The 19531-nt window shown below is 35.2% G+C and overlaps 1 protein-coding gene across 2 annotated transcripts in view; it reads right to left on the bottom strand.

The window, feature by feature from the left end:
* ZFYVE16 (zinc finger FYVE-type containing 16) overlaps nt 1-19531 on the bottom strand; it is a 66524-nt gene that overhangs the window by 17709 nt on the left and 29284 nt on the right. The window contains exons 4-13 of one of the 2 annotated variants that reach the window (XM_069085018.1): nt 18911-19007; nt 16842-17012; nt 16175-16317; nt 11905-12292; nt 10151-10273; nt 8954-9109; nt 8130-8354; nt 3954-4036; nt 2755-2859; nt 2049-2196 (exon numbers count right to left, since the gene is read on the bottom strand). In XM_069085018.1, coding sequence (XP_068941119.1) covers nt 2049-2196; nt 2755-2859; nt 3954-4036; nt 8130-8354; nt 8954-9109; nt 10151-10273; nt 11905-12292; nt 16175-16317; nt 16842-17012; nt 18911-19007 — 1639 coding nt within the window. The remainder of the gene's footprint in view (nt 1-2048; nt 2197-2754; nt 2860-3953; nt 4037-8129; nt 8355-8953; nt 9110-10150; nt 10274-11904; nt 12293-16174; nt 16318-16841; nt 17013-18910; nt 19008-19531) is intronic. The other variant, XM_069085019.1, reaches the window with a different exon arrangement.

Raw genomic sequence — 19531 nt, 5'->3', positions numbered from 1 at the left:
AGAAGTAGTAAATTAAGAATGACATCAGGCTATGAGAAGGAAGCACACTAATAAAAGTGAAAATTGGCAACCAACTGACCTAGAAGGGAAAAAACCACTCCCTCCCCTCAGACCTCAAAAAGCAGAGCAGCCTGGGGTCATTTAGTGCAATGACATCACTGCCCAGTAGGATCCCAGAACATTTTATCACACTTAATTGACAATATATTATGTTCATTAATGACAACCTCTAAGGGGGCAGCATAACATAATAAAACTGAGCACTGTTTCTAGAATCAGACAAACTTTGTTCAAATTCCAGATCTGATATGTAGTGTTTTTTGATACATATGATCTTGTGCATGTTATGACCTGTGTGACCTTGGACAAGTCACTGAACCATCCTAGGTCTTAGTTTCCTCATGTATAAAAAGAGGGAACTAGACTAAATGACTTCTCAGATCCTTTCCACCTCTAGATCTGATTTTATCATCCTAAAAATTGTTATTTAAGAAAAGGCTACAGGGCAGCTAGGTGGCGTAGTGAGTAAAGTGCTGGCCCTGGAGTCGGGAGGACCTGAGTTCAGTTCTGGTCTCAGACACTTAATATACACACCAAAAAAACTAGCCGTGTAACCTTGGGCAAGTTATTTAACCCCAATTGCCCTCCAAAAGGCAAAAAAAAAAAAAATAGAGGAGCCTCTTTTGGGGCGGCTAGGTGGTGCAGTGAGTAAGAGCACTGGCCCCAGAGTCGGGAGGACCCGGGATCGGTTCCAGTCTCAGATACTTAACACCCACACAAAAAAACTGGCCATGTAACCTTGGGCAAGTTACTTAACCCCAATTGCTTTAAAAAAAAAAAGAGAAAAGAAAAGGCTAAATTATATTAGGTATATTCTGTTTTAAAATGAATTGTGTGTAATACATTTTAAGATTATTTTTGCCCCAAATGTGTTAGTTAACTAGAAAATTAATTTTTATAGAGTACTTCAGTTACTGGTAATAATGGATAGAATGGTATAATATAACAAGAAAATATTTTATCAATCACAAAATACTTCCTGATATAACTTTGGTAAAACATATGGCACTAAAATTTTAATTTCCAAAGTATTTAGGGAACATGCAGTCTAAACACTAGAGGACAGAAAGGAAATACACCTGAGCGAATAGAAATCATTGGATATGGAATATATATTTAAATTTAATAATTTCTGGAATAAGGAAAATAGCCTACTCTACTCCATGTCAGAAAGAAATGGAATTTTTTAAATTAAAAGGCTCTTTAGAAAATATTAGTCGTGCTCTCATTTTACAGATAAAACTGAGATCCAGAAAGATTTAATGTCTTTCCCAAGCTCACACATCCAGAGTATGGAAGAAGAGGAGTTAGATCCCAGAAATCCTGACTCAAACCAGTGTCCTTCAACGACATTGCTTGTTGTCCCCAGTAGGGAATGAATACAAGACAATGAAATAATGAGCAACTACCTAAGTCTGCTAATTTGCCTCTAATTCTAGGCAGAAATGTACCAAAACTATCTTGGACCAGATAGGTTTTTGTCCTATCATGTTTGTTACATGAGAAAAAGAATTCACAACTTCCCAAAGTAATACTCACCTCACCACTGTCTTTAAGATGTTGTTAGAAGAGTAGTAGGCAAGGGGGGGGGGGGGGAAGCAGGAGGGAGCGGCAAAGAGGAGAACTTGTTTTCTGACAAACAGTGATCTGGTTAATATTTATCATTTAAGAGTCATATATTTATTTAAATGCAATAATGTTTCTGTTAAAACTTGTGAGAAAACATTATGATGTTGTAATTTAAAATAAATAAACAAATCACATTTTTGTACTAAAATGTTATTTAAAAAATCTTACCTTAAGGGGTGGATAGGTGGAGCAGTGAGTAGAGTACCGGCCCCAGAGTCAGGAGAACCTGAGTTCGGATCTGGCCTCAGACACTTAACACACACACACACACACACACACAAAAGCTAGCCATGTGACCTTGGGCAAGTTACTTAACCCCAACTGCCCTCCAAAAAGCAAAAAACAAAAAAAAATCTTACCTTTTCTGGGATGGCCAGTTGCACTGTTGGCTTGTGTTTGATAAATTCCATCATTCTGAACACAGACTAGATGAGAATCAGCTTCCATACTAAAACTAGCTCCAATGCTTATGACATGCTCATTAGAAGAATTTATGACTTTCATTACCTGTTAATATAAACATAAAGGGTATTTTGCCTTTATTAGTTATAATAATGTAAGAAATCACATTCCTGGTAGGGTTCACCACTGGCAATCTTTGATCTAAATAACACTCCCTTAATGTGGCAGAATAATATGTTCCAAAAAAAGATGCAAATTAATTTGTAGGGAAAGAGGAAAAACAAGATCCTACAACATTAAAACAATGATGCATATTTACTCGTTTCCCAAAATTATGAAGTGTTGAATACACATTCAAATGTTATACTGATATCCACAAGATAAATTTGGTTTTTTTTAAACCTAGAAGACCTCTTGCTTATTGAGTAGATTCTCTATGGAGGATTTATGGAAGGTCTGAACAAGAATTTCTAAGAATGAGGAAGCCTGGATGGGTTGAGATCAGCACTGGAAAAAAGGAGTTACAAGTACTGAGTAGATCGAATGAAGTATAAGTATGTAGGTGTACAGTCTGAATGAAAATAAAATCTGACATGCAATATTCTCCTAAGTAAATATAAAATCTAACTGGCCCCACAATTTAAAAAATTCAATTGTACTTACCTCGCTGTATCTTTTTCGAGGTATTTTTATGCAGCTTTTACCCATTTCCATATGAATCAACAGCTGGTCTATATTATGCAAAGTGTACTGATAATTTCGGAGGTCCTGCAATAAAAATATGCTGATAGTTTCATGCTTTTCTAAATTTTAAACTGTTAATCACCATTATCTTACCATTTCAAATATATCCCTAATATAGAGCATATACACACAGGTAAAGCACAAACCAATACAAAATAATTCATCTAAAAATTCAATTACAAACTTTTTACTGGCTTCTTTATGTAGTAAATAACTTGTTTACTTCAAATGTTACTTGCTGGTGCTTATGGCAAGTTAGGGATGGGGTAGCTGTCATCCCTGTCTGCTGCTACCTATCACCATCATGAAGGAGACAGAAGTAAAGGAAGGTATATCTGGAATGGCTATAAGGGCATGGTACATATACAAAATACATGATAGGTGGAAGAAGCATGCACAGTATTAACCTGTCACTAGATCAAGGTAAAAAGAAAATAAGTGAGTTGCTAAATGTTTTCATAAGCAATTTTTTAAAAAAAATTAATATGCTCATTAGCCACTGTACTTTAAAGGAAAGCTAGGTTGTATTGTGGATGGAGTTTGAATTCAGGAAGACTTGGATTTGAATTTTGCTGAGGAAACTTGTGTTAGCTGTGTGATCCTAGGCAAGTCATTTAACCTTTCTGAGCTTCAGTTTCCTCATCTATGAAATGAAGATAATAACAGGGTTTAATTGTGAGGACCAAATAATATCGTATAAATGAAGCATTCTATAGACCTTAAAGAACTACATAAATGTTACTTGTTGTGTAAATAGAAACCATGTACTCAAGTAACATTCTCAGTTTTCTCCTTTAGTTGGAGGAACTTCAAAGAACAAACACACAAATCAATAATAAGTCTAATAGACAACAGTTAAATTTTTGAAAAGAGAACCCTCTACTGAACCAAAAGGTGGCCCATGTGAAAAATTGACATCATTGAAGTTGAACGAGCTATCCATTAAATGAATTTTTAATCAATGAAGTCAATTCATGTATTTGAAAAAATACTTAGCATATTCCATTTTCAGAATCTCAAAAAATCCAAACACGAATCACAAATTAAATGCACGACACTTGCTAAGTAAAAATTTGCAAATAAGAAGTAAAATTAAGCAAAATATTAATTTTACTCACAACAAGTAAGTTCATAATAGTGTGTCCTATTTCTCCAAAAAGAGGTTTTCGACATCTGATACTTGTTAAAGGTGTGGGATATACTGTACATGAGTGAGGAAAAGTGACATTAATGATTATAATAAAGCTTTTTTAAACTATATATTATTTCCATTTTACAAACATAACTACACAGTTACCAAGCCTAACTCCAATCTATCTATAAACCAGGTATTTTTAACCTGGGTTCCATAGATGAAAAGATTTCAGGGGTCCATAAACTGGAATGGGAAAAAGAAAGCACATTTTTATTTTCACTAACCTCTAAGTGAATTTAGAGATTAGTGAAAAAATTTTTTTCAATTATTAAAAATATTATTTTGATATTTATAAGTTTTACCAGACTTCCAAAGGGAGGCACAAAAAAAATTCCTCTGCTACAGGTTGGGTCAGTAAAACAGTTGTGTCTGAAGGTTTGGAGGGCTGAAAAATTACAATCTTGGTAGAAGACTAGTCTCACTTTAAATTTCTATTAAATTAGCAAGGGGTATTTTCATCAAGTTATCATAAATCGTTAAGATATTCACATGATAAGTAACCTCTTCCTAAAATTATGCATGGCACTGAACTTTTTTGAGACTTGTTTTTTTCAGCATGAGCAGGAGAAAAAAGTAAGCAAAATCAGAACACACAATAAGGAAAGGCCCACAATTGCTGCCAACTTCTTCAAATACAGAAAAGAAGAACTATTTCTACATTATGAAAATCACTCAATGAAAGTCTTGCTCCCCTAATTCTGTTACTAGTCCTATGGCAGAACCACCAAACAAGGAGAAATTAAGAGAAAGGAAATAAGTATTTCTACAATAGTAAAATTTTTAAATGTCTGATTTTTTTCTTTTGGTTGTCAGAATACACCCTCTAGGTTACAAAGGAGAATAAGGACAACCTTTTAAAAACAGAAGTGCATCCATATGTAATCAAAGAAGAAAAGGTATTTGAAGAAGAAAAGGAAATCTTTACCTTCATTAAAAAAATTAGAGAGTGGAAGAATGTGAAACACAAGAGAAGTGAAAGAAGGACACCTGAACACCAGGAGTAAAGAACCCAAAATGAGGCTCCTCATGAAAACACTTGAAAAGCATCCACACTGTGAAGAGAAGGCAGTCACCGCCTCCCAAGTAATGATAATGTGGAGTCATAGGTACCATCAGCTAAGAGACCACCTAGTAAAGGTCAGAGAAGAGATGGGTTGTAGGGATAATTTCCTGCTGACAGAGAATAAGGCCACTATTTGTTGACATGATAACAATGGAAAGGATAGCATTCATCCTCAAGGATTTGTCAAACTATACAGCCAATAATATACACTTCTGGTAATTGACGTGAACACAAATGATAAGTAACTTAAAAAGCACTTTGAAAGACTATGAAGTTTTAGGCAAAATTGGAAGACCAAAGAATCACAGGTAATATTTTTATTATTGCAGCCCACTAAAGACAAAAGAGTATAAAATCATAGAGGTAAAGCAAGAAGGAACTCAAAGGTATTTAGTTCAACCCAGTTATTTTAGAGATGAGAAAACTTGGACCCAGAAAGGATGAATGACTTGACCAAAGTCATATAGGAAGTAAGGGGAAGAGTAAGGATTTGAACTCAGATCCTCTGGTTCCAAATCTGTCACATTTTCCACTGCCTACAATGTTGAGAGCATCAGCAAAGCAAAGATGGGATCTGAAAGTAGGATTTAGATTTGTAGACCAGGATTTAAAATAACAAAAATGACCATCTCCCAAAACAATACAATGGGAAATTAGGGAATTAAAATACTAATGTTGAGTGACATTTTTCTTATATTAACCACAATGATTTTATTTTTTTGAAGGAAAAATAGATGAAAATTCACCTAATAAATCACCTAAACTCTTAAATTAGGAAAGAACTGTGTGTGTGAGCGTGTATGTGTGTGTGTATGTGTATTATTAATTATGTATTGGGAAATGGCTCTCAGTCATATATTTGTATTAATTTACCCTATATATCTCAGATTTCAGGCTTTATTAGAGATATTTAATGCAAAGATATTTTTTCAACATCAATTTTCAAACAGATACATGCAGAAGACAAAATGGAGAACTTATAACAAAGAATAAATACAAAAGCATGACATGGTCCTACAATAATAGTGTCAGTAGTGTTAAAGTTCAGTATAGGTTCAGACTAAGAAGGAAAGCTAAATATAATAATATTAACACTTTAAGCTATGTCTGTATTTTATTTATAAAATATTTACATATAAAGTTAACCAAAATACACAAATTCACACTAACCCTGAAGTTGCAAGAGGTCATTTTGTGACACAGTGCTACTTTACATAATGATTTATAAATATTTGGAACTTACTAGCCCCAAAGATGGCAGAGACTAAAAATACAGAATAGTTAAGAAAGAAAGGCAACATGTACAATGGATAAAGAGCTGTCATTAGAATCAAGAAAACCTGGGTTTTTGAGTCCTTCCTCTGACACACACAGACTCTATAACCCTGGGTAAGTAAGTCACTTGATGTCTCAGTCAACTGAGGCAACAGCTTCAGGACTATAAGTTGGCAGAACATTTGCTGATTTACATTAGTATAGGGAGTTTCCTCACAAGAAGTTCTATAAATAGATGAAGTCACAAGTTCAGACAGCCATCCATCCTCTTCCTCCCTTTCCCCATCCCACAACCCAACCTCAAAAATGACTAAGATACATTCCAAGATGACAGAGCTATAACAAGTTAAAGGAAACCAAAGTATAATTGTAAACTTCTGTGGCTAATGAACAAACATGCCTTCACCAAAAATATCCCTTGGTGGCGATGTTTAAGATAATGCTGAAAGGACCAGATTCAATATGGCATTTCCTATATGCCTTTGTTCACAGAGTTAAGAACTCAAACCAAAAGTTTAATGTCATTTTTTGCGTACTTTAATTGGTAAACATTTTCTAAAGCTTCTACAATAAATTTTATTTTCATAGACACAAGTTTAAATAAGTATCACCTTCACTGTATTGATCTATCTTTAAATTATGGGTAAATTTACACTGTTAGATATGAATTTTTTCTCCCTCAAAAACACTAAAAAGACCTAAATTTCAAATATTTTGTAATCAGTCATACATTTAACATGCACCTAACAATTACTGTGAGAAAAGAGTTGAGACCAAGGCAATGGTAAATCAAATAAATATACACTACTAGAATCAGTTCTGTGATTGAAAATGACCACAGCAAAATAACTAATCGTTTTCAAAATTCGACAGTTTCATGATCTCAAGAGAATCTACAGAATTCTCAGAACATTTCTTAAAAACTTAATATTATTTCTTGATATTTTCAAAGGAAAAGGAATTTTCGCTGGAATTAAAATGGTTCCACTCTTAAGAATATAAATTAAAATTCACCGTTCTCTTGGGGTTTTTTTTCCTTAAATAGAGTCAACTATATTGATTCAACATACCTCAGTAATTAAGAGGTCTCAATCCAACAGGTCACCCCCCAAAAGTGAGCACACAAACAAACACACATACACACAAATTTGATGGAGGAAAATATATTTATCCCTTCCACATCATGATCTTCCCCATCGTAGTTTTAATACATCACAGTCAGCATAGAAAATTTAAATGGGAATTTTGTAGAAGTCACATATGACATGCAAAGGCTAGCAGACAACAGAGAAAAAGCATAGAAATTCATGAAATACATGTATAGTATTATATAATATCAACCCAAATTTTACAATAAGGTACTGTAAATATCCCATAAAAGAAAAGGAAAAAATTCATACCTTTTTCTCTAGTATAAAAGGAGGGCCAAAAAAATTTGTGTGAATTTTTCAGAACACAGGGGTGCCATACTCCTAGCCCATGTGATGTAGAAGGAATTACTGTATCTTATAATTTTGTTAGATAAAATTAAAATGACCATACATTCTCTGAGCACCTTTCATTTTCATAGCATGGCAAAGACTGAGTAAAGCAGTAGAAGGTGGTCTAAGCTTTATAATTTGCATTGGCAATCTCAAAGTGACCTAACTATTAACTGCTGGTTATATCTTTTTTTTGTCAGTTCACTAAACTTTCCATACTTTACTTTCAATCCTCTACTTTCAGACAGTTTTACATAGTTATGGTATTAACAAAACTTACCTCCATATTCTGCTCCCAATCGCAACATTAAGCGAATTGGAAAAACTTTTGCCCAAGGAATCTCCAGCTTCTGGATGAGAATTCCACAAAGAAAAGGACTACTTGGTAATGGGATATCATCGAGTTTCTGAAAAGTAGGTGTAATAAACAGGAATCCTCCATGATCCTTGCTATTGAGAAAACTTTCAGCAAAGGTAATACTATCCAAATTTTCTATGTATTTTCCTAGCCAAAAAAAAAAAAAAGATACACAAGTTAACAAAATAATTTTCTATCTATTTTGGTATAAGGAAATACAACTCTCTTAAATGTACACTGCATGTAATGACCAATAACTTTTCAACTCCTGTAACTTTTTTTGTAATTAAAACTCTTGATAAGCATTTAAGTTAATAGATTGTAGATCTAGGTATATTAAAATGCAATGTGTTTTATTAAAGATGAAAAAGAGGAGGAATACACAGGTGATACAACTTGCTTAAAGACACAAAGGAATGAAGTTAAGATGTGCAAGTCAAACCCAGGTTCTCTGAATCCAAACTCCCTGTTCTTTACATTGAACTAAGCTCCATTTATGTTGAGCATCTGATATGTGCATAATTCAGTTACTCCTCTTCATTTGGTCAATTTATGGATAAACTACTAGAAATGCAAGGTTTAAGATGACTGAAATGAAAATAATATGCAAATGAAAGACTTTTCATAAAGGGCCTTTTGTCTCCAAAATATCTTAGAAGTACACACATCTGTAAAGAACCCCTTTACTAATGACTATATCAACACATTTCAACACTCTAGACCCAAGCTCAAGAAAAATACTATACCTTTTACGGCATCTTTATAAATGTTGATAAATAGAGTGAAGATGTCCTTTGGAATTTTATCATCATTTGGCAAATATAACAAAAGAATAAAAATCTCTGCCTGACCCAAACCATGTAGTCCATTGGTTGAGAAGTACCAATATTTTTCTGAAGAATCTTAAATGATAAAAGTATAATTATAAACATTAACATTTTTGCTAACCATAAAACCAAGGTTTTGTCATCAAGTTCAACAATTTTCAAAATTAATTTTTTATTCTAAGCTTTGAATATATTTTTTCTGTTAGATAAAATTTCAAGCCAAACTATATGCAAGTAACATCAAAAAGAGTAAACTATACAAGACAAAAAAGATGATCAGAAGGTATCAACTGAAGAGGATGATACGGATTTTCCCAGTGGTACTTGTAGTGCTGCTACTAATAGTGTGAAAATGGCAGGAACGCTCTAATAGGGGAGGAGAAGGATGATATGAGAGAAGCAGGGAGGTATTGGGGGAGGAGGGGCAGTACTGAAGACAAGCCCCATGACTGTCTGTCAAGAAGGGAGGCAACTGGGGCGGCCAGGTAGCACAGCGAGTAAAAGCACTGGCCCCAGTGTCGGAATGACCTGGGGATCAAATTTGGGCTCAGACACTTAGCACCCACCCAGAAACACCTGGCCGTGTAACCTTGAGCAAGTTACTTAACCCCAATTGCTTTAAAAAAAAAAAAAAAGAAGGAAGACAACACATCTTCCCAACCTCTGACTGGTTTATCACATACCCTTTTGAGGTCATGTCTCAATGTCCTTGGGATCCCCAAATTGTGGACCACCGAACTGAAATAACATTGAGGCTAAAAGTGCAACAAGAGGGAGCCGAAAGTAAAATGAGTTACTAAAACTGACTACCTTCTCTTAAGTTGACCCCTTACGAGAATCCATGAGCCATAAGTAACATTGCATTACAACTAAGCACCCTTGTTGCCCATTAGACTCAGTACTCATTCCAGTCAATCAAACAATAAACATTTTTTCAGTGTCCCAAGCACAGTCACTTTAACTGATGACTCAAGTGCCATCTTGCATAAATTTACATATGGTACTTATCGATCACAGCTAATCAAAATTTAACCAAGGTTTTATTAAATAAGATATAAATTCTCAGAAAATGTGTCCATCAGTTAGATGGGTCAAGAAACATCTATCATTACTTACAAATTACTAACTTGACATTCACAAGAAGATTGGCATTTAGGATAAATGTAACTGGACTAGATCCTCCATGTTCAAGGAGTGAAATGACTTGCTCCTGAGAAGGGCATTCTTCTACTACAGGATCTAAAAAAGTAAAAATACATTCACTTCAGTCAGTATAATTTCTTGTTCATCTATTTAAAATGCTTTCAAATTATGATACTGACTTGAAAATCTACTTTCATTATTTTTAGGTTTATAAATTCATCATGTGATGGTCATTCCTGCATTTTAACTCATATCTACAAATACAAATCCCATTCTCAGATATTATCTTCTTAATCCTTCCCAATTTTCTCTCTCTTTTCTTTCTCTCCATGTGCAAGCAGCAGTTTGCCATGGAAACATTGTCAGATTTGAAATCAGAAGACTCAGGGCAAGGAGGTGGTGCAGTGGATAGAGCACCAGCCCTGGAGTGAGGAGGACCTTTAGTTTAAATCCTGCCTCAGACACTTACTAGTTGTGTGACCCTGAGCAAGTCACTTAACCCTGACTGCCTCCCTCCCAAAAAAGAAAGAAATCAGAAGACTGGTTCAAATCCTGGCCAGAGCCAGAGCTACTATATGACCTTGGTCAAGTCATCAATCTCTCCGAACCTCAATTTCTTTATCTATAAAATGACCATGTTGAAAGAGATGTCCACTAAGTTCCTTTCTAGCTCTATGCCCATGATTGAAGACAAAAATTTTAAAACATAAAGCAAAAGTGTGTTGCATGTGTAATGCTCTAGAAAAATCTATGAATCATAGATATAGAATTGGAAGAAACTCAAGAGTCCATCTAGTTAACTAGTACACTCCGTTATTTCAGATGACACTGAAACCCAGAATGGTTAAGTGTCTTAAACAAGATCACACAAAAAGAAAGTGTTAGAATTAAGATTCAGGGGGGGCTAGGTGGTGCAGTGAATAGAGCACCAGACCTGTAGTCAGGAGGCCCTGAGTTCAAATCTGACCTCAGACACTTAGCACTTACTAGCCGTGTGACCTTGGGTAAATCACTTGACCCCAACTGCCCTGCCCTCCTCCCTCCAAAAAGCAAAAAAAAAAAAAAAAATTATACACAGTAGTCAACAGAGTAAAGCTTGACACCTAGACACCATCAGCTGGGTCCTCAGAAAATAAACAGGCCCCAAAGTACATTAGATCTCTTTAAGTCTATTTATCTTCATCAAGTCACAGACATAAAAGGAAAGGACATATCTAATGCCATATAGTAGAATGTCTGGGGATTCATGAAAAGTTTGTGACTTACTCTGAGATATGCACGTATCTTCCGAATGCCTGCTATTACACACAACAGACAAAAAGCTGAACCACTGAACACAAACCTTAGATCTAGGAGCACCTCCAAAGTGATATGCTACTTTAAAGAGAAGACATTCTCAAATGTTGGACGGCTAAGGGAAATATCACACATGACTAAGAAACTCTCTAGTTCAAAACTGCTTCCAGAATTTTCAGGGTTTGGTTTTGTTGATGTAATCAAAATATTAAAACACACTAACTGAATGACAAACTCATTTGTTCTAGTTCATCAGTTCAGATATTTTTAAACTGAGTCGTTACCAGGCTTACACATACTGAACCTATCAATATAGGAGAAAATATAAGAAAAGATGCTAAGGGGTTTTTTAAATGTTAGTTTCAAACAATGTAATCAAAAGATAAAATGGAAAGCAATTTAGTATCAATGTAATATTAATAAAGCTTCACCTTCTCCTCTTTCTCCAGCTGCAAGTAGGAGAGGGGGCAAACCATCCTCATCATTAGGTATAAGGTTGACATCTTTTCTAACACATTTATCAATACCACACAGCAATCTATAATCCGAAGAACTACCAGCAGATAAGTTGTTGTGTGCTGCAACAATTGAAATAGAACTCGGTTTCTCAACTGTTGTAGAAACGGGTGTTTCACTGTCAGGTACAAAAGAAGAAAGAGAACTCTGTAACATCTCAGTTACAGCATTAATGGGCAAATCTTCCACAGATGAGACTACAGAAACAGGACTTTGTAATTTCTCTTGAGTTGCAATATCTGCTATCTCATCTTTAGACTTTTCTGCTTCTGGAGAAGGATCATGATCCACTGCATTTACAATCTGTGAAACACAAAAAATTGTCTTAGATTATTAGTTCATATTTTCTGAGTAAAAGTTAAGTACTTTACTCCTTTAAGTGTTGATTAAACATTAAAAGGTAAAGTCTAGCCTATATACTCACAGATGCAACATACTAGGTTTCTACCAAACTTTTTAAAAATCCCAGTTAAAAGGGACAAAACAGGGAAATAGGTAACATAGTAAGTTAAGCAAGAAAATTCAAAGAATGGTAGTGTTTGGGGATTCTCCCAAACAAGGTATGAATCATATGTTCAATAAACAGTAACACTGATTACATAACATTTTTTTCTTAAAAAATTATATATTCATGTAAAGTATCTCATATTGTTTTTTAAAAAACATTTGTGGTAATTACCACCCACTTCTGAGCCTGGGAAAACAAAGTGGGAAAAATTTAAATATTTCCAAGTCTAATTCAATGGGAAAATACCCCCACACACACCCCTTTCAAGCAATCCTAGAATCAACCTGACCCACCCCCCAAATCTTATAAATAGAGGATCTGAAGTTAAGGTGACTCCTTATGAGAATCCATCAGCCATCTGTACTAATATATTTTTTTTCTTTTTGGAGGTGGACAGGCAGGGCAATTGGGGTTAAGTGACTTGCCCAAGGTCACACAGCTAGTAAGTGTTAAGTGTCTGAGGCCAAATTTGAACTCACGTCCTCCTGACTCCAGGGCCAGTGCTCTATTCACTGCGCCACCTAGCTGCCCCTATACTAATATTTTTGAGGCTGGTGAGATTTGAACCAATTTATTTTAAAGGCTAACATTTACAAGCTTAAATGGTAGTTCTGTCTTTTCCCTAGAACTTATTTCCTAAAATTTTGACAAAGTCAATATTCAGTTACAAAGCATAAACTTATGCTGCTTGCACAGTTGAAAAATTTGATCATACTTATTCCTACTGACAAGTAGCATAAACATCATGCTCACTGATTTCAATTCAATTAAACCTTTATTAGGTACTTCCTATGTGTGAGGTACTATACTAGGTGCCAGGGATACAGAGATTAAACATGACAATCTCTTAAACTCAAGTAATTTACAATAAAATACAGGGGATATGATATATATACAGAGACACAGGACTCATGGGAGAATACAAGGGCAAAGTGGCATAAGAAAATATGAGGAGAAAGAAATTGCTTTGAGCTGGGAAAAGCAGAGAAAGTTTCAGTGATGGAGGAGAGATGTGAAATGGGTGCAAGGATGCACCAAGAAAAAGATAAGGGAGCAGTGGGCAGTGCCCTTTGGCTGGAGCAGAGAAAGTAGAGAGAAACAAAGCTGGAAAAGTAAGCTTGAATCAGAGTGTAAATGGCCTTGAAAGCTATGCAGTATTCATCCTTCAAGCATTCCATCAAAGCATTTACTGTTCATGTACTAGAGCAAGTGCCCGTATTTGGGAACTCTATCAAGAATTTTCACTTCTAAAATCTCTGTACAGAGAAACATATCACATTTCCTTGTTAACATCTTTCCACTTGTGTGATTTAATTTGGCCCTTTTGTTTGAAAACATTGTATCTTGATTTATTGAGTCTAACTTGGTTTATTTTTCCTTCTAGTCATAATATCAGAACATTTTAAATCCCAAAAGCTCTATTTTCTAGAAGTTTCACAATGAAAGAATAAAATTTTAGAGATGGCAAGTTGTATGTGCACACACGCATGCATGTGCATTTATATGTGTTTTAGAATAGGGAAAACTTGAACAAATGGAAATGAGAAGGACTAACAGATGGAAGATGGTCTAGGATAGTGGTATAAAACTTAAATAGAAACAAGGACCACTAAACCATACATAAGAACCCCTGCGGGCCTTCTATTACATTTTTATTTATTCTGTTAAATATTTCCCAATTACATTTTAATCTAGTTCAGCCTGCAACTGGAAGTGTTTGATACCTCTGGTCTAGGAGATGCAAGGAGATTAAGTCACAGGCATAAGAATGGAGTTAATCATGCAATGAGGAAAATCATTTCATCCTCTGATACAAGGAAGAAAGAGGAAAGAGATGAAGACAAAATAAGGTTTTGAAGTATGAAGGATGACAGAAGTTCAAAATGCATAGCTTTGGACTTCTCAGTAAAGTGGCCATTTGCTTATGGGGCAGGGCTCAAGGAAAAGCTGGGGGCCTGAGCTGAAATGTGTTAAGTTTTTAATAGTTGCTGTGGGGAGTCTTGACTGGAAGTCAGAGAAAAATAAAAGATGCCTGTTCAGTGGGGATGGCTCAGTCGAGATTATAAAGCATGAATTTGTACTGAACCCAAACAACATGACTGGGTAAGCAGTATTCAAAAGCTCTGAGGTGGTAAGGGAGAAGATGGATTAAGCAATGTTAAGCACAGTCAGCTATTTGCAAGGTAGGAATAATATAAGAACAAAGTGCAAAAGATTTTAGGGGAGAAGACACTACTTTGTGGAAGTGGTTAACAATAATAATAGCTGAAACTTAGGCAGTGTGTACTCTACCAGGCACTGTACTAAATGCTTTATAATTATTATTTGATCCTCACAACAACCCTGGAATGTAGGTGGTGGTGTTATCTTTTACACACAAGGAAACAGCAGCAGATAGAGGTAAAGTGACTTGCCTAGGGTCACCACTATTAAATGTCTGAGGTGGGATTTGAACTTGGGTATTCTTGACTCCAGGCCCAAAGTTCTATGCATTGCATCTCCTCACTGCCATACAGAATTCATAGATTCATATTATGAAAGAAAAGTAAAACTGAAATGAGATGGATGGACAGGGAGAACTGGAATGACTCATGGGACTAAAGATCAAAAAGCAAGTTCACAAACATGAAACAAGCTATAAGGAGAATGACATGAGATTCTGATCAGAGAGGGGACTTTCAGAATTCAAGAATCTGAGAGTTCAAAAGGTTAACTATAAGCTCCAAAGCCCCTTCCATAGTGCCTAACCCATAGTAGGTACTTAATAAATATCTGCTGGTTGACTGATTAAAGGTTGACTATACCTATGGGGAGCTAAAATAAAGTGGAGTGAGAATTGTTGATGAACTGAGAGACTACAGTGTTGGGAACAGTGAAGTGACGGCTAGGTGGCACAGTGAATAGAGCACCGGCCCTGGAGTCAGGAGGACCTGAATTCAAATCCAGCCTCAGACACTTACCATGTACTAGCCATGTGATCTTGGGTAAGTCACTTAACCCCAAATGCCCTGCTTCCCCCCTCCAAAAAGGAAAAAAAAAAGGAACAGTGAAGTCACCAAGAACCTTAGCAGCAGATGAGTTAGAAAGGAAAACTTATGAGGAAAGCACTAAGTACCCAGACAAAGGTTAGAGACTTGGTAGGTGGCAATGACAAGGATCCCTTGGTAATCACATATATGGCATAAATTTCAAAGGAGGAAATGACTGGTGAGTAATAGCCATCAAGACAAGATCTGAAAGCAGTAGTGGTTGTTAAGCAAGGAACATGACAACTCTTCCTGGACCCGTAAGCCTGGCTGCATGAGAAAAAGAGCTAAATACTGTTGCATTTCTAAGTGACACATCAGTTTCTACTACTTGTGGGCAAGAAGTCTCTGACCTGTAGTCTAACAAAGCACACTCAACACAGAGCATGAGGGAAAGGAGAGCAAAATTCAAAATCACCATCATACAGTCCCTTTAACTTGTAGAAACCTTTAAAGACATATTTACCTAAATTCAATTCACTTCTAATTCTCATTTCCTTAAATTTACCTAATTATCACACAAAACTGGAAATATCTGAAACAACTAATTTCAATCCACAAGGGTGAATATTCTGTATTAAGTAACATGAATTCATTTACAACATAAACCTATTTTATCAACAAGTAGTTTGCATACTTTTATTTTCATACCATGTGCACATCAGGTAAGACAGGACTCGTGTCCTGAGAATACTTTTTGCCTCCAGAAGATAATTTTGTTGTATCTGCAACTTCACCATTAGGCAAAATACCATCTGCAAACCATACTCTCCTCTGCTCTCTGGAACACAGACCTAGTGTCAATTTAAAAAGGGGGGAAGGGCTTAAATTAGATAATGTGATCATTATCAGCACAGTAAAGTTATGTTAATATTTTTAGAAGCTTTTCAACTATTCCCATGAAGGAGTGGTTACAGTCCTCCATAAACTGCAGTGGTCTATTATACACATTCTCATGGGCCAGAACTATAAGCATGGAACCTGGACCTCAGAGAGGAACTATATAAAAGAGATTCTCTTTAAGGAACTCGGGGGGAGGGAGTAAAATTTATAGGATAAAACAGAGGGATTGTATGAGGAAGATGAGACTAGGAAATAGGCAAGAGAGGGAATAAGAGGGCACATGACAAAGGATGTAAATAAAAGCACACACAAACATACCCAAACCCATAAACTTCAAAAACTGATCAGCATGATATATGCCTATTTATAAAACAAAAGCACAGATATCACAAGTTCATAGGTACTCCAAAACTTTTTTAATGATTCTCAAGATTTTAAAATCCAGTATAAAGCAGTGACAGTCTCTTAACATTACCTTCAATACTTGGTTGTTTAAGTGCTGAGGTAGGTAAAGCTGAAGGTGAAGGGGTGTTAGGCGCACTGGACAACTGGTTATCCTGAGAAGTCTGGGCTGTGGCACATGCAGAGGAAATACTGACTTTAGTATTGGAACCAGTTGGACTCATCATTCTTTCAAATGCCTGTGCTAAATAAGTGAGAAAAAGTATTAACATCTCAAACTTTTTAAAATATTAAGACCCATACTATTGTTTTTCAAGTTTTGTGGTGAAGGGAAGAAACGACAAGACTCTTAAGAAACAAGAAGGAATTTGTTCATCACATTCTTGATAAAGGTATCATTCCAAATATTGGTATTTTATAAATACTTAGTTTTTTCCCCATGATTAGAGTGAAACTAATCAATAACTTCTAATCTGATTTCTTATAAGTTTGATATGTTAAGAGGTAATTTGTATTATTTTCCTCTGTACAAATAGTGCTGGTTGCCTTCCCCCCAGGCCTTATCATGTTTCTTAAATGTCAAACAACCACACAATTCCTATCCGTAGAATACTGCCATCATTCTCAATATCATATGTAAATGCCATACTTTGTCAGCTGCCTCCATCTTAAAAATATTTACTGCCTGCTTTTCCCAAGTCCATATTCTACATACCACCCAACCCCCACAAAGCTGCTCCACAAGACACCTCTGACCTTCTAGTCCCTTGTAAAAGCTAAAAAAAGTTTCTGTAAAAACAGTCTTTACCAATCTCTTCCAGAAAGTTTTCCCAAGTGATCACTATCTGCCACTTTGAGGATCTAAAGATCATAGATTCAGAAGCAAAAGATACTTCAGAGGCTACTTATCCAACCCCATCATTTTATAAATGAGAAAAAACGAAGCTCTAAGGGGTTAAGTGACTTGCCCCAACTGAGTTGAACAGTGAACATCCAAGGTGGGATTTGAATGTGGGTCCTCTTGACTACCAAGCCAGAGCTTTCTGCTCGTTATACGACACCTTCCCTAACTTCTGGGAATAACATCATCTCCTTATAACTATAATCACTGACGCATGCGCAACACATGTGAACATAATTTTCTCCTCTTCCACAAATATTTTATCAGTAAACATGGAGAAGGGAATTTTGTGCTGAAAATACTGCAAGATACTTGGCCAGAACAGTTGCTTCTTTTCTACTCTATTCAAACAGCTTGAATGAATTATTTTAAACTGCTTAAGATCCTTTCCAGATCCTTCATCAGGTGGGGGAAGGATTGAACAGGGTCATAGCAGAATTTACTTTAAAATGTTTCATTTTCAATCAAAAGAGAACAATTACATTTATCTTTTCACCAAGGCAACAATCTATTCAAATTTTGCATTTATATGGCAACAGCTGGTGAAAATGTCAATAAGGGCTAAGAAGAAACAGCTTGCTTTTTAAGTTATGCTATTCCTGTAAAAGTTTTTTAAAATGAGACAAGCAACATTCTGTATTACTGAAGACAATGGTAAATACCCAACAAGCACATTAAGAGAAGGCAAAAATATGAAATTTGGGAGAAATGGGCAGAAAGATATAGATGCAATGGGAAATGTAAAACTGTCTTCACCGTTAAGATAATATGTGATTTTGTAAGATCTTCTGCCTCCACTTGGACTTGAGTTCTTATATTGGCATAGTCTTTTCCTTACTCTGGAACTTAGAACTTTAAGATATATATATATATGTGTGTGTGTGTGTGTGTGTGTTCAGTAAATGTTCTTAGAAAATGATAATAGCAATGTGGTAAATGAAATTTAATATTTAGCAACTCTGATAACTGGTTAATGAATTCTGACCCTAATGTTTTTGAACTGTCACTCCAGAAAGTAAATGCTTTTATTTTAAATAAAATAATTTTATTTTATAAATAAATACTTTCCAGACTGAAAATACTAATTGTGAAAGTGGAACAAAAGGGAGAAAAATCAAGCCTCGGGAAGTCCCAAATATGTCAACACTAGGCCATTGCCTTAAGGCATTATAGTAGGAATACAATTTGTTTTTAAATTAGCTATCAGAAGAAAAAAAAGTGTTAAATTTGTATACACTTACCCCTACTAATAGATTCATAGCAGACAATACAGACTCTTGCTTCTTTTTCCATATATTGGAGTTTGCACTTCCTGCTACAACAGACACCACAAAATACCTAAATAAGAATAAAATACTGATTTTAAGTATCTGTTCCACAGTATACCCTCTGCTTTTTTTTTAAAAAGCCAGAAATTATGCTTCGACATACAAACTATTTTTCTGAGTGTTACAATAAAAGATAGCTGTTCAGGTCTCTTCTTTTGCAATTTTAGTTTCTTAGATTAAAAAAAGTTTCTACAATCTAAAAGTATTTCTAATACAAAGAATTCCTTAATGATCATTATTATTTTTTGTCAACCAAAAAGAATTTTCCATTAAGTGTATAAAACTTTAATACTTAAAATATTTTCCCTGGTCCTTTTCAACTTTCAAGTACAGTATTTTATAATTTTCTTCTATAAAAAAATACAAGTCCAAAACGGCACAGAAAAATAATTAACAAAAAAAAAAATTTACTTTCTGTTACCAGCGAACCTTCTACAATTTGTAACTGATTAACTCAGAACACTGTGTTAATCCTCCAATTATTTAATGCCATCCCTGTGGAAGGTAGGTAGCTTTCTCTTTTTTTTTTTGACC

This window comes from Petaurus breviceps, unplaced genomic scaffold, assembly GCF_028583685.1.
Source record: "Petaurus breviceps papuanus isolate PSGF00001 unplaced genomic scaffold, PetGlider_PUasm1.0 175, whole genome shotgun sequence".
NCBI lineage: Eukaryota > Metazoa > Chordata > Mammalia > Diprotodontia > Petauridae > Petaurus > Petaurus breviceps.
Note: the sequence above shows the minus strand (reverse complement) of the source record. Positions and strands in the feature narration are given on the sequence as shown.